This window comes from Leopardus geoffroyi, chromosome D4 (genome assembly GCF_018350155.1).
Source record: "Leopardus geoffroyi isolate Oge1 chromosome D4, O.geoffroyi_Oge1_pat1.0, whole genome shotgun sequence".
NCBI lineage: Eukaryota > Metazoa > Chordata > Mammalia > Carnivora > Felidae > Leopardus > Leopardus geoffroyi.
Window position 1 is genome coordinate 80,303,986 of NC_059342.1, and position 15,204 is coordinate 80,319,189.

General features: G+C 38.3%; 1 protein-coding gene across 1 annotated transcript in view; it reads right to left on the bottom strand.

Annotated features, from left to right (window-relative positions):
- Positions 1–15,204, bottom strand: part of LOC123592841 (complement C5-like) — an 87,770-nt gene that overhangs the window by 34,940 nt on the left and 37,626 nt on the right. The window contains exons 18-23 of the mRNA XM_045468229.1: positions 13,039–13,129; positions 10,962–11,035; positions 10,125–10,264; positions 7,917–8,144; positions 6,409–6,469; positions 1,209–1,298 (exon numbers count right to left, since the gene is read on the bottom strand). Coding sequence (XP_045324185.1) covers positions 1,209–1,298; positions 6,409–6,469; positions 7,917–8,144; positions 10,125–10,264; positions 10,962–11,035; positions 13,039–13,129 — 684 coding nt within the window. The remainder of the gene's footprint in view (positions 1–1,208; positions 1,299–6,408; positions 6,470–7,916; positions 8,145–10,124; positions 10,265–10,961; positions 11,036–13,038; positions 13,130–15,204) is intronic.

Here is a 15,204-nt window from a genome sequence, read left to right on the forward strand (position 1 = left end):
TATAATGTAGTGGGCAGATTACTGCATAGAGGACATGGAAAATTAGTTGTCGTTCAACCTGATAGCTTCAGACATTGTAGACCCTATTAATCAATTGCTCCCACAAAGGAAAGCAAAAGCCTGGACTGTGAGGGCTTTGTCCATAACTCACCATGCAATGTTGGGCAAACCAGTATTTACACATCCAATAGGATCGCACATGATTAGAAAAGTTGTTCCCTGGGGTGCCTGGGTAGCTCAGTCTGTTAAACATCTGACTTTTTTTTCTTTTAATGTTTATTTATTTTTGAGCTAAATAAAGAGAGAGAAAGACAGACATACAGACAGACAGAATCCAAAGCAGGCTCTAGGCTCTGAGCTGTCACCAGAGCCCAATGCGGGGCTTGAACTCATGTACTACAAGATCACGACCTGAGCTGAAGTTGGAAGCTTAACCGACTGAGCCACCCATGTGCCCCTAAACATCTGACTCTTGATTTCAGCTCAGGTCATGATCTCAAGTTTTGTGAGATTGAGCCCTGTGTCGGTGCTGATAGCGTGGAGCCTGCTTGGGATTCTCTCTCTCTCTCTCTCTCTCTCTCTCTCTCTCTCTCTCTCCTCTCTCTCTCTCTCTCTTCCCTTCCCACCCTCACGCTCACTTGCACGCTCTCTCTCTCTCAAGAAAAATAAATAAACTTAAAAGTTTTCTCCAGTACTAACATTCTGTGAGTCCAGGGCTCTCTCTGAGCTAAAATGTAGTCAGGACATTCTATTATTTTAATGATATGTTATTGACTTATAAAGGCTAGGGACGAGGGAAAGCCCACCAAAGCTTCCCCTTCCGCCAATGTACCAGAAGGAAGAGAACCCCTTTGGGACTGATGTTGTGTTTCAGTAGAGCAGTGCACCCCTGGTGAGGCCACGTGTATGTCGTAGAGCCTTGTCTGGTGCAAGAGTGGTCACTAAGATCATGGAAAGTTTTAGAGAAGTCTTTGGGTCAATGACAGCCCCCCACCCTCCATCATGGGAGCATGAACCTCTATTTAAATCAGGCCAGTGGAAGAAGACGGTTGGAAAGTGGTTGGAGGTTTGAAGGTGGAAGGGGTAGAGATGGATTTGTATATGCTGCTGAGGAGAGAGGAGGAGAAACAGAATAATCTCGAGGATATTTGATTGTAGTGCGAAGCATAAAGTGAAATGAGAAATAAAAATGGCATATGTCAATTTACCTTTTACGCTCACGATCCTTTTGACTTTTGTTTTGGGGACCAAATCTAACGGTATCCTGTATGGGAACTCTTTTCGTCTACTAACGACACCTGAAAATTAAAAAAAAAAAAATTAGATTGGGGTGGCTGGGCGGATCAGCTAGTTAAGCATCTGACTCTTGATTTTGGCTTAATTCGTGATCCCATGGTTCATGACATTGAGTTCTGCATTGGGCTCTCTCTCTGCCCCTCCCTCCCTCTCTCTCTCAAAATAAATAAACAAACATTTAAAAAAATTATTGGATTTACACAGAATTCTTGAGGGAGCACCAGTAGCAGGTTATTTATAATATACTAGCTTCCAAGGAATTGTTTTAAAAGACTCTTTTATAATAACATTAAAATCTAAAAAGGAAATTAAAAATAATCAAGGATTTTTATCAAACCCTAGGCTTATACAATCTCTTTAAATAGAGCATTCAATTTAACTGTAAGCTTCCTGGTCATTACAAGATAGGAAATAAATAGGATATATAAATTTTATCCACCAGAAAAAAGGAGCATGCCGTTTTGTCCAAAGAGAGAAAATTATTCTCAGAACTGAAAGCTAAAAATAACTAAAGTAATTCCTTAGTCAAGGGTACATGAGATTATCTCCTTTGGGAAACATGCCCTGAAATTCTTTCCAATCTCGCTTGATTTAACTTAGACACTTTTGCTCTATGCGCAATAACAGAGTTTTAGCATACCTGTATCAGAGCATTTTTCTACTTTAATCGTTGGTTTATTTCACAAAAATGACATTTATCATTCTATTGGTAGAACAAGCACTCTGCTGAGCTCTTAAATGCATTGTTATACTGGATCTTACAACAATCCTGTATGCCAAGTCTATTGTCATTATTTTTATTTTATAGATGAGGAAACTGAGGTTTGGAAAGCAACTTGCTCAAGGTCACAGAGCTGTGCAGATGGGGCTTGGATCTGAGCTCAGGAAGTTTTACTGCAGAGCCCACAGCAGTCACCACAAAGAGACCCCCCACCGTGCCCCCCCCCCCACACTATTGTCTTGCCAAGAAAGCTCTGAGGGCAGGAACCATCTCTTATTAAATGTTGTAATCCCAGCATTTAGCACAGTCCCTGGCACAGGGCAGATGTTAACAGACAATAGTGGCCTTTTGCCATTCAATGGACAAGCCAGAGGACTTTGCAGAAGAGACAGGAATGTTCCTCAGGTAACTTCTTTCTTCACTAACCTTTAATAAATGCCGAGGATATAATATTGCAATAAAACTCAGTGAAGACATTTAAGAGGTTTGCGGTGTGGTTGAAAGAGCATGGGGTTCAGAAGGAGCTCACTCTATACGTGACACCGGGCAGGACACTTCAGCTTTCTATGCTTCACTGTGCTCCTCAGTTCAACAGAGGCAATCACATTTTCCTCCAAGGGTTTTCTTTTTTTTTTTTTTTTTTTTTTTTTTCAACGTTTATTTATTTTTGGGACAGAGAGAGACAGAGCATGAACGGGGGAGGGGCAGAGAGAGAGGGAGACACAGAATCGGAAACAGGCTCCAGGCTCTGAGCCATCAGCCCAGAGACTGACGCGGGGCTCGAACTCACAGACCGCGAGATCGTGACCTGGCTGAAGTCGGACGCTTAACCGACTGCGCCACCCAGGCGCCCCCCTCCAAGGGTTTTTATGAGGGCGAAAGTAATACAGACAAAGAGCCTGGCAAACAGTTCATGCTCAATACATTGTACTTAATGACAGTAGGCTCTCTGAAATTATCTACATTCGATCCCCCACTATTTTTCCACTGATGCCCACCCTTGACTATCTCAATTCTCATTAGCAACTGTGCTCCCAGATGGAAAAGGTACAGAAGAGAAAACTAAAACTAAGAGAAGTAAATTTTACTCTTTGTCAGAAAGCATGATAGAAGACTCATCAAGACATCACATAAGAAGCTGGATGCCAGAGGTGGGGCCCCTGGGAGGCACAGTCAGTTAAGCGTCCTACTTCAGCTCAGGTAGTCACAGTTCCTGAGTTCGAGCCCTGCGTCAGGCTCTGTGCTGACAGCTCAGAGCCTGGAGCTGCTTTGGATTCTGTGTCTCCCTTTCTCTCTGCACCTCCCCCACTTGTGCTCTGTCTCTCTCAAAACTAAATAAACATTAGAAAAATTGTAAAAAAAAAAAAAAAAAAAAAAAAAAAAAGGTAGATGCCAGAGAGATTAAAACATTTACGAGTTAAATCTGTAAAACCAATAGGATACAACATTATCTTTGTGAACTAAGGGTGGGGAAAGACTTCTTAAAGATTACCCCCCAAATATATAACAGCCTTAAGGTAAAATTATAATGAATTTGACCGTATCAGAGTAAAGGATTCCTGTTAAAATTATTGCTCAAAAAAGTACACCAGGGACAAAAATCTTAGTATATGTGCTACCAAAGCAAGCACATCAGAGACAAAAATCAATAGACAAGGAAACCCAAATGGCAAATAGGAAATAGGGCAAAAGATAAGAATAGGTAATTCACAGAATAGGAAGCGCGAATGGCCCATAAACATATGGAGAAAGGTTAAAAATCATTTGTAATCAGAAGACTCCACATGAAAACAACGAGATATTGTATGCCCAAGCGGCACATTTTATAGATGCAGGTAATAATACCAAGTGTTGGTAAGGATGTAGGCAGATGACAAGCTTTATGCAATGCTGGTGGATCTGAAAGCAGCACAGTGGTTCTGAAGACCGACATGACAGCCGTAAATAATATTCAGGATATGTATGCCCTTTGACCCAGGGGTCACACTTCCGGATACACAGTCCAGCTAAAGGCTGATGTGGATTTGTAAAGGGAAACGTGTAAGGATGTTCAGCATGGTTTATGGTGGTGGAAAATCTGTCTCAGAAAAACTGTGGTGGAATAGACTCTGAGACACTGTGTAAGAAGCAGTGACTATTTCTTTAAGACAGAGTGTTGAGTTTACAAACTTGCGACACAGAATAGGATGTAGACGAGGATTTGAGTGCATGCCAGGAAGAGAATGGAACTAAGAGTAGGGGTCAGCAATGCAGGGAGAAAACACGAGAGGGGCCTGCCCTGACCGCCAACGATGTGGTGTGTGCCAGGAAGAGAGGAGGGCGAGATGGGCTCCCTGCAGCCGAGGGAAGAAAGGATTTGGAGGCAAAGGGCTCGTTGGGGAGAGAAAGCAGGAAGTCAAGATGAGGGCTCGTGGGACCGAGTTTCCAAATTTAGTTCTCATTTTAAGCTGATGTCATGCAATTTTAATTACTTTACAATTTGCTCTGACACTTCCTTCTGCCTCACTGACATATAGTTTTTCAAATTTTCAGTGATGTTATTGTCCATTTACTTTTCCAAATACATCTTAGCCTTTTTTTTTAATGGAATTTTAGGGGCATCTGGGTGGCTCAGTCAGTTAAGCGTCAGACTTCGGCCCAGGTCATGATCTCAAGGTTTGTGAGTTGGAGCCCTGCCTCTGTCAGCACAGAGCCTGCTTGGGATTTTCTTTCTCTTTCTCTCTGCCCCTCCCCAGCTCACACTCTCTCTCCTTCTCTCTCAAAAATAAATAAATAAATAAATAAATAAATAAATAAACAAACAAACAAAAAATGGAATTCTATAAAGTATCATACTGGTATAGAAATTCCAATATATAAATATTGGAAGTATTTAATAAAATCTCCAAACTCAACTGGACAAAATTACTTGTCATCTTTACCCTATTTAGCTCTCCAGAAAGTAACAAAGCTGCTTAAATCTAAACTGTCTCAAACAATAAGGGAAAAAATCAGATGGCAAGATTGGAAAGAGACATAGACATATTATTTATTTGATCAAGATTTTTGATGGAGAGATTTATCTCCAGATAAAAGATCAATCCCATCTTGTGGCCCTGATGTCCATGCCTGGGATGTGTAAGACAGGGCCATTTTGGGTACAGGAGTCATTAAAGGTACAAAGGAAGGAAAGCCAAAGGACACAGTGGCTCTGAGGCTTGATTTAACTGCACGAGGCCCCAAACCTCAGGATTTGTAATATCTCTACCCACAGATCCTTCACAATGGACAGGCTGGAAGAAGGTCTGTGGGAAGATAAAATTAAAGAAAAAAATTAGCATATGCATGTAGGATGAATTTTTCTTTTTGTTACTCTGTTGAAGTCATCCTTAGTATGCTTATGATTCTCAGCTGATTTAAATGTAAACGCCTGAATTCTTTGCTTTCTCAGAGGAAATGGCTTTCTTGATGTGTAAGTAAACTTTTTTTCTCATTGCTATATCACTGAAAGAAAAGGAAAATGATTCGATGCAATAATAAGGTAAATTTTAACCATTTACTAAGGACTATGGAAGGCTGTCTTCTTTGTTGTTGAAAAGAATTGTTAGTTGAACACATTCTAAATTTCATATATATATTATAAATTTAAATATTTATATTTACATATTTATTTCATGTATGTATATATGTAGGCCTTGATTAGATGCTCAAATGTTTGCAAAATTCTAACTGCGAGAAGATTCAGAATATCTTTATTGATGGGTAAAATCAGGGAAGCAGGAACAACGAGGAATGGGTTAGTTAAGTGATTAATCAGCATTTTTGTGTTTTCAAATCATGCATGTTAAATTAGCACATAGATGACTTTTTTTTAGGTGTTTTTTGGGTTGATGGCTCTATAAGAAGGTATTGTAAATTATTATTGTGATAGATACAAAATGACTAATATATAAGGAGAAATCATGCAATTATTACTATTTCAATGCTTTGCACTAAAACTAATGGAATTATTTTTCTTTGTTCTAAACACGTTCAGATTACAGTATAACACATGCTATCAAGAATGTCAATGAACTAAGAAGTGGTATTTCTGACCCCAGACAATTAACATTAAAAAATTTTTTTAATGTTTATTTTTGAGAGGCAGAGTGCAAGCAGGAGAGGAGCAGAGAGAGAGGGAGACACAGAATCTGAAGCAGGCTCCAGGCTCTGATCTGTCAGCACAGAGCCCGACGCGGGGCTCGAACTCACAGACTGTGAGATCATGACCTGAGCTGAAGTCGGATGCTCAACCGACTGAGCCACCCAGTCACTCCCAATTAACCTTTTAAAAAACAGTGTTTCAGGTTACCTATACACTTGAATTTCTAGGGCAAAAGATAACATATAAAATACAAAATCATTTTGCCTACCATAAATACCCCTTGGGTCCAGAGTAACGCCAGCATAACTTTCCTTTTTGACACCTTCTGGCTAAAAAGGCAGAAAACATTCAGTCAAGAAAATAATTAAACTTAACTCCCTCAGTTAACTTGTTCCTCATTTAACTGTAACTTAACTTGTTCACTGGATTTTGGATGCCCCCTTCAAATGACAAAAGAACATAATTAAATTTATATGACCTGAATTCTTGGATCAACTTGACCACTTTCTGATTGAAAAATCATTTTTTTAAAGGTCAAATATGTTTAAATATTTACATTCATACATGCAAGGATAAGATTTTCTGGCTATTTTCATAATAGAGCAAATACGTAAATAGAAGTTATTATAAGCCAGGTAATTGATCTAAGTGCTTTGTATGTATTAGCTTGTTTAACCTCAAAACATACTCTATGAAGTAGATGATATTATTACTCCCATTTGATAGATGAGGAAAATGACACATAGAGAAATCAAGAAACTTATCCAATGTCACACCGCTTGTAAGCAGTGGAGCCAGGATTCAAACCCAGAGAGCCCGTCTTCAGCGTCTGTGCATGGAAACACCGTGCAAGGATGCATAGAGCATGCCTTGGACAAAATAGGTCAGTACATGTTTACTGAAGTGATTTCATGGCTTAAAACAGAAATCAGAGAATGAAGACCCAAGAAGGCCCAGTTCTGTCATTAACTAGCCATGTGACTCTTGGTGAGAATCTTAATCTTAGGAAAATAACATGAAAGCACTCAACAGACTATGTGGGTAAATAGCACTTTAATAAATGATAGTTTTCTTTTTTGCCCTGTTTACTCATTTGTAAATGGAAAATTTCTGTAGACTATAAATCCTAAACTGTAAATGCATGGGCTGTATCTTATCTACTGTTATATCTCCAATACCTGGCATAATGTCTGGCACATAGATTTTAAGACCTTCTGAATGTGCTAGGGGGAAAAAGCTTGAAAGGCTATATACCATATTGTTAAAGCTGTATATCTCTGGGTGTGGGAGTTATCAGTGATTTAATTTTCTTCTCTGTGGTTTTTCAGTATTCTATATTTTCTACAATAAGCAAGTATCATTGTTTTATTTAAATTTTAAAACACTATGTCAGACTTAAGGAAAAGTTATGATAATAGTAAAAATAAAATCTGAGATAACCTCCCCCCCAGTTTCCCACAAATGTTACCATTTTATTACATTTACATTATTCTTCTCTGTGTTCTTTCTGAACCACTTAGTGATAAGTTGCTGACATTTTTTTTCAGACTGAAAAAAGTTGGGTTTTTTTGTTGTTATTGTTCTTTTCCTTTCTTTTTAAAAATTTTAATTCCAGTGTAATCAACAAACATCATTATATTAGTTCCAGGTGTACAATATAGTGATTCAACAATTCTATACATTATTCAGTGCTCATCACGGTTAAGTGTACTCTTAATTCCCTTTCTATGAAAAAAGTGTTTTTAAAAAGAATCAGAAAAAGTATATTTTTCTTACCACCACTCGTAATGTTTTTACTAAGATTTCTTTTCCAAGTGAAGTCTCCAGTGAAAAGTTGATGTTGTGGAGGCCGATTTCCAGGGGAAGCACGCTGAAGGTCACCAAATGACTGGAGGAACCTTCTACTCTCTGGGACAGACATTTGGAGGGATTTATGCCCTGGTGGCCAATGGCTTGGCTTCCGGATGTACAGATTCCCTCCACGGTAGACATTTTAACACAGAACTGAAATATCACCAGTAAACAGTTACATTAAAACACTTTATGATAAGGAAAGTATGCCTGGACCATGTTTGTCTGGATACAAACTCTCCCTGATATTTTTACAGTGTTAAATAATCCCTTAGATTCTAAGGCAGAGGAGAAATGTGTATCAAAATCCTTATACAATTTAAATCCTCAAGCAATTACTTGACACTTGGGGTCTTATAATCATAGAATTTAAATATATTTCAATGTCAGCGGCACCTGGGTGGCTCAGTTGGTTAATCTTGGTTTCGGCTTGGGTATTGATCTCATGGCTCATGAGTTCTAGCCCCCATTGGGCTCCATGCTGACAGTGTGGAGCCTGCTTGGGATTGTCTCTCTCTCCCTCTCTCTGCTCCCCCACAGCTTGTGCTCACTGTCTCTCTTTCTCTGCCTCTGCCCCTACCCTGCTCATGCTCTCTCTCCCTCAAAATAAATAAATAAACTTAAAAAAATATTTTGATTTCAAATATCTACTTTTTTTGCATCATAGTATGAGGGTGATCAATAGAAAACGTTCAAGCATAGCATATACAAGATTAGGAGAGTGAAATGGAAATATGTGTTCACAAAGAGGAATTGGTATTTAATCTGTTGGTAATTACAGTTTATTTGGGTATATTAAAATGGAATTTTATGGCATTTAGAGTCTGCTATATACATTTAGAAATTTGATATAACCATTTCATTAAAATATTAATATTTAAATATTCCAAAAGTTATAGATTAGCATATTTTTTGAACTTATGATAAAAAATTTTAGAAGCTAATTCAAAATATGTCAATGGGGTACATAGCTTTCCCCTCAGCATTTAGAGAGCATGTAAGCAAACTTTTTGGAAACCGCTGAGAATGAAATTAGAGCTTTTTAAAAAATATAGTTATTATGTGGATGGAACTGGAGGGTATCATGCTAAGCAAAATTAGTCAGAGAAAGACAGATATATGACTTCACTCATATGAGGAATTTAAAATACAAAACAGATGAACATAAGAGAAAGGAAACAAAAATGATATAAAAACAGGGAAGGGGACAAAACATAAAAGACTCTTAAATATAGAGAACAAACAGGGTTACTGGAGGGGTCTGGGGAGGGGGGATGGGCTAAATGGGTAAGGGGCATTCAGGAATCTACTCCTGTAATCACTGTTGCACCATATGCTAACTAACTTGGATGTAAATTAAATAATACATACATTTAAAAAAATAAATAAAAACTATAGATTTTTGGACACACTGAGTTCCCATATAAAGTTTTGTGACTGTGATTTTCAAATGAAATCAGTCACCCGATTGCGTAATTCTCTATTTAGCTGTGTGCGGCAAAAAGAAGAGAAATGGTGGGTCCAACCATGGTTGGAGTTTTTCAGGGAGTGCACCCAGGAGTGAGAGAGAATTAAGGGAATTAACATGACTTTAACTAGTGTGGTTTATGATTATAGTGGTAGTTTATGGATTCTAACCTGAACAAGGAGCGAAGTAAAGACAGCAGAGGGCTAATGGATAACAGAGGAGTGACGAAGTCAAGGGATTGGAGGTTTCAGTGATGTGCAGACCTGTAGCTACAAAGTAACGGTGCGATGTCTGAAATAACTTTCAGAGAGGACCCGGACATCTACAAAGCAAAGATGAGCATGACTGGTAAAGACAGAGAGAAGGAAAGGGCTGTTAGATACAAGACGATGAAGAAACTCAGAATCCAGGGACATAAATGAACTGCCTGTGAAGCCCTTTCTCTGAGCCTCCATAGTATACTGATTATCTTACAGACTTGTATTCTTCTTTAAATTGGAGTTATAAGAATACGTGTCTTAAGTCTGCCTTTCTTCATCCCTTCACTGAGCTGAATTTTTGTGTTTTTGTGTGTGTATGTGATCATTCCATGAATAGAATTCATATAAAATCAGAGAATTCTTCCTTTTTCCATTTATCTGAACATACCATAAATACCTACTCACCCGCATATCAGACATTCTATAGTTGTAAACAGTTCCTTTCAACTGGATCTGCTCCCCTCGTACAACAGAATATGGTATATTCATTTCCAGGAAGACATCTTTGAACACCTGTGCCTTGAGAGTATCAGCAACACATATACCTTTGGTCCAAAGGGAAAGCAAAGTAGAGGCATATTAGGGAATTCCTATTAATGCCTTATTAGTACTACTACGTCTAAGAATTGCTTTCCTTCAAGGAAAAAGGAATACTGTATCATATTTTTCTCTGTACTGTCATGTCCTTGAATTTTCCACTCATTGATCTTTATTTCAATAACTGTTGGTATTAACAGAAAACTTCATTTCTCCAACAAATATTTAATTCTATTTAAGGCTTGAGGATGTTTATCAACTCAAGTACCAAATCTCTTTTTGGATATGCATTATTGGCTCTATTTAATGGGTATAAAATTTTGATTGTGGAAACCACGATTTTAAAGAAATAAAAAATACAAACAGATGAAACCAACCCTGAAGTGATTTATAAAGTACCTCCACTAAATCACCACAAAAGGGAATTAGCCCAAGGGAAAAGTAATACATTTGCTTCTAACTCTACTCAAGCTCCCAGTCACTGAGAAAAACAAAGGAAATGGGAAATGGACATTAGCATTTATAAAATGCTCGTCAATATGGTCAGAGATATGGGCATATCCAAGTCTTTTTGTAGTATATTAAAAAGATATTTAACAAATGACACCACTGAAGTCCTGGGTGAGTTTATAAATTATAACAAAAAAACCACATTTTGCTAACAAAATCACTCCTTAAATGAGCATACAACTTAAGTTTGCTTACCACTATTTGAAATGCCAACACCTTGAATTTCCCAGGTAGTTAGAGAATCAGGTAGCACAAATTGCAATTGGCTTCTGAAAATTAATGTGTTAATATTCAAATACAGTGAAACATTGAGTAGCCCAATTTGCCCCCATTTGCTAAACAGAATGTTTGCTGCCTACTATTTTAGAAGAAAGAAAAAATACACAATAAAGCAAAATGACATCAGGTGTTAAGGAAAAATCAAACCAGAAAAATAGATTCATTAACTCTCCTACTTGTTGCTTGTTTTTAAATATTTCACTTGTATGAGAATTCAAATTCAGAAAGATGCCTTGGAAACACCGCAAACTCAAAACATACAGAAAAAATATTTATCGTGTGCTATGTTCTAAAATAGGGAAGAAAGGTAATGCATCTTAACGGTGCTCATAACAAAGTCAACATAAGTTAGAATTTCTTTTTTTAATATATATTTAGGGAGAGAGGGCAGGGTGGGGGAGGGAGGTAGAGAGAATCCCAAACAGGCTCTGCTGTGTCAACAAGGAGCTCGACTAGGGCCCAATCCTGAACCGTGCATGACCTGAGCTGAACTCAAGAGTCAGATGCCCCACCGACTGAGCCACCCAGGTGCCCCCATAATGAAAAAATTCTGATTAAGATTAAGCTTATACATTTATTTCTTTGATCCAACAAACAGCTGTTGTCCACCAACTTTGAGTCAGGCATAGCACTAAATACTGAATATACAGCACTTACAAGATAAAAACCTATTCTCAAATAGTTTATAGTCTAGTAGAAGAAACAGTTAAGTAAATACATTGTAGTTCATTGTAATAACTGTACCAATAAATCATTTAAAAAGTTCAGAGCCAGTGTGCATTGATTCAACACATTTATTTGAGTGCCTCTAACAAGCTGGACCCTATGCCAGGTCTGGAATATAAAACAGTAATCTGAATTTAGTCTTTGCCCTGAAAGAATCCTTCTCATGTGGGAGACAGCAGGTAGACAGGCCATTATAACACTGTATGATATAGGCAACAGGGTTGATTGGGAGGGGTAATTACCCCAGTCACTGATAGGGTGGGGGAGAGTGGTGGGAAGGCTTACCAGAGGAAGTGCTAGCCCCGGGGGAATGTCAGCTGCAATGGGTGACACTGTGGAGGGAAAATTAGAGAAGACGAGAGTAGAGACGAGGAGACCCATTTTAAGACTGATGCCAGTGTTGGGCCTTGGGGCTTGAAAAGTCGATGCTTTGAGCCCCCAAGGAACAGTGATGCTCAGGGACTCAGCACTGTTCATCACTGTTTCCAGTGCCTGGGATAGAGTAGGCATTCCCTAAGAGTGTGTTGAAAAACAAGAAGAGAATCTTTCTTCTTATTAATCAGTATTTATTTTCTAATACAGATATTTCAGGATGAAAATGCCTGCTTAATTCTCTCTCTGCCTCTCCTCTGTTCTCTCTCTCTCTCTGTCACAAAAATAAATATAAATAAATAAATAAATAAATAAATAAATAAATAAATAAATAAAAATGGGGCACCTGGGTGGCTCAGTTAGTTAAGCATGTGACTCTTGATTTCAGCTCAGGTCATGATCTCAGGGTTTGTGAGTTTGAGCCCCGTGTCAGGCTCTGCACTGTCAGCATGGAGCCTGCTTGGGATTCTCTCTCTCTTTCTCTATCTGTCTCTTCCCTGCTCTCTCCCCGCCCCCCCAAAAAAAAAGAAGAGGGAGAAGAAGAAGAAAAAGAAGAAAGAAAGAACAGAAAAGAAAAGACAAGACAAGATGATGGCTGCTCACTGCAGCATATAGCACACATTTGAGCAAAGGCTTACTGAAGCGGGATGAAATTAAATAGAATAGTACCCTTCCTTACCAAGAGTTAATTTTGTCCTGGAAGTAATGACTAGAGCAAAGCACACAGTTAAAAAAAAAAAAAAAAAGGTAAAGCAAATAAAACAAAATTTAACCAAATGGTTATATTGCCTTAACTCTTAAATAAACTATTGGGAAATGGGTAGTTTCCAGATTTTTGGCCATAATATTTGCATTTTCCCACATTTTTCAGAGGAAAGTCAAAGAAGTATAATACCTTCTGGGGACATGATGAACTTCCCATAACCAGCTTTCTGGAAAATAGCTCCTTATTTCTGGCTTGCTCACTGGTAACAGGGTCTTTATATCTGGGGGGAAAAAGTATATGTGATTATGAAAAAACAACACGCATTTTTTATTTAGAGCCAAATTTTAAAACGTGGACAGACATTAATCTATAACTTAAATACTTTCTGAAAGGTCAATGAAACATTTTGTTTAGTGATTTTCAAATAGAGCTTTATTAATTTTTTTTAATGCTTATTTATTTTTGAGAGAGAGAGAGAGAGAGAGAGAGAGAGAGAAAGCAAGCGGGGAAGGGACAGAGAAAGAGGGAGACACAGAATCTGAAGCAGGCCCCAGGCTCTGAGCTGTCAGCCCAGAGCCCAACACAGGGCTTGAACCCACAAACCGTGAGATCATGACCTGAGCCAGTCAGACGCTTAACCAAGTGAGCCACCTAGGTGCCCCCCAAAATAGAACTTTATTTATTTTTTAATAAAGTTCATTCATTTATTTTGAGAAAGAGAGGGTGCAAGCAGGGTAGGCACAGAGAGAGAGAGGAGAGAGAGAATCCCAAGCAGGCTCTGCACTGTCAGCACAGAGCCCAATGCAAGGCTTGAACTCATGAGCCGTGAGATCGTGACCTGAGCTGAAGTTGGATGTTTAATGGGCTGAGCCATCCGGGCGCCCCACAAAATAGAACTTTAAAGGTCTTGGAATTTCTCCACTAATAGTACTGAGAGAACAAATAAAGCACAAAAATATCTTCAATGATTTGTTTCTTAAATTGCTAAATGTTTAGTGTTCCTGAGATTATAGAAGATACTCATCAATCTATAAAGTTATTTGCATTTTTACTATTACAGTAATTGTGTTTATATTATAAAGAAGGTTTACCTAAGGGAAATTTATTTCTACTTCCCTTAATAAAATGGACAGAATTTCTGCTTCTGTCCAAGATGCACTGATAAGAGTTACTCTTTTGCCTTAAAAAAAAAAATCAAGAAAGAAAAAAACCCCAGGAACTAAAAACACCAGGCACGTTATATAAAACAACAGTTTTCAGACATTAGAGCATAAGTGACCCAGGGCCATGGTTCCTGAGAGAAGGGACACTGGTTTGGTGAACCCTGAAATTGTCCAGGTTTACTGTCTGCAGGCAGTTTTCAGGCTGCAGAGCAGGGAAAGAAACCCATGTAGACCTTTGCAGAGTTGCAAAACCCATAGGAGTTTTGGGAGGCCAACCTGTCTAGAATGAGGGGCAGAGCGGAGCACCAGAGAGGTGGGGTGGATTGGGGGCAATAGCAGAAACTCAGTTCCATGCAGTGGAAGCCAAACCAGATGATTATAGTTGAAAAACCGGACAATGAAAAATATATGTACTAGGTGGCTTGTGAAAATGCTCCTTGAAATAAGCAAACATCTGAAAACAACCTAAATATATCTAATAACACGGTTTTTAAGAAATGACCACAAAAATTTACGTTTGCAGAAATATATCCATTCGGATGGACGCTGTTTAAGACACACTGTTAAGAGAAACAGATTCTGAAAACAGGAGCTGTCATTCTGCTTTTGTTCCTTTTGTTTTGATTAGATATAGATGCAATGAAAGTCCTGAAAGTTCTGGAAACATATCAATGAGAGTTTTCTAAATCCTGAAAATATATTTTATTGAAATGGAAGATTTAATCTTTTGTGTAAGTACACTTAACCTCATGCTAGGTTTAGAAATTGTTTGCTATATTTGGTCAACACAGGCATCAACAAAATTTTTAATGGTTGTAATATCACAGAACCCTAGAATTCTAGAACTCAAAGGCATGTTGGAGATCATCTAAGCCTACACTTCTTGCTTTAAAAATGAGGAGGTTGAGGCTCAGAGGAGATACATAATGATTCAAGCTTATAGAAAGAGCTGGCCTTACACTTGCCCTTGGGTCTTGACTGTGGCCCTGTGCGCTCTGTTCTCTACTACATATGCCTCCTTTGATTCCCCAAAACAATAACTGATTTTCTTCTAATGGGCATTTTTTTTTCCTAATTTCAATTAAAAATTTTGTTCTTTTTTTATGTTTATTTATTTTTGAGAGAGAGGGAGAGAGAGAGAGAGAGAGCATGAGCAGGGGAGGGGCAGAGAGAGAGAGAGAGAGAGAGAGAG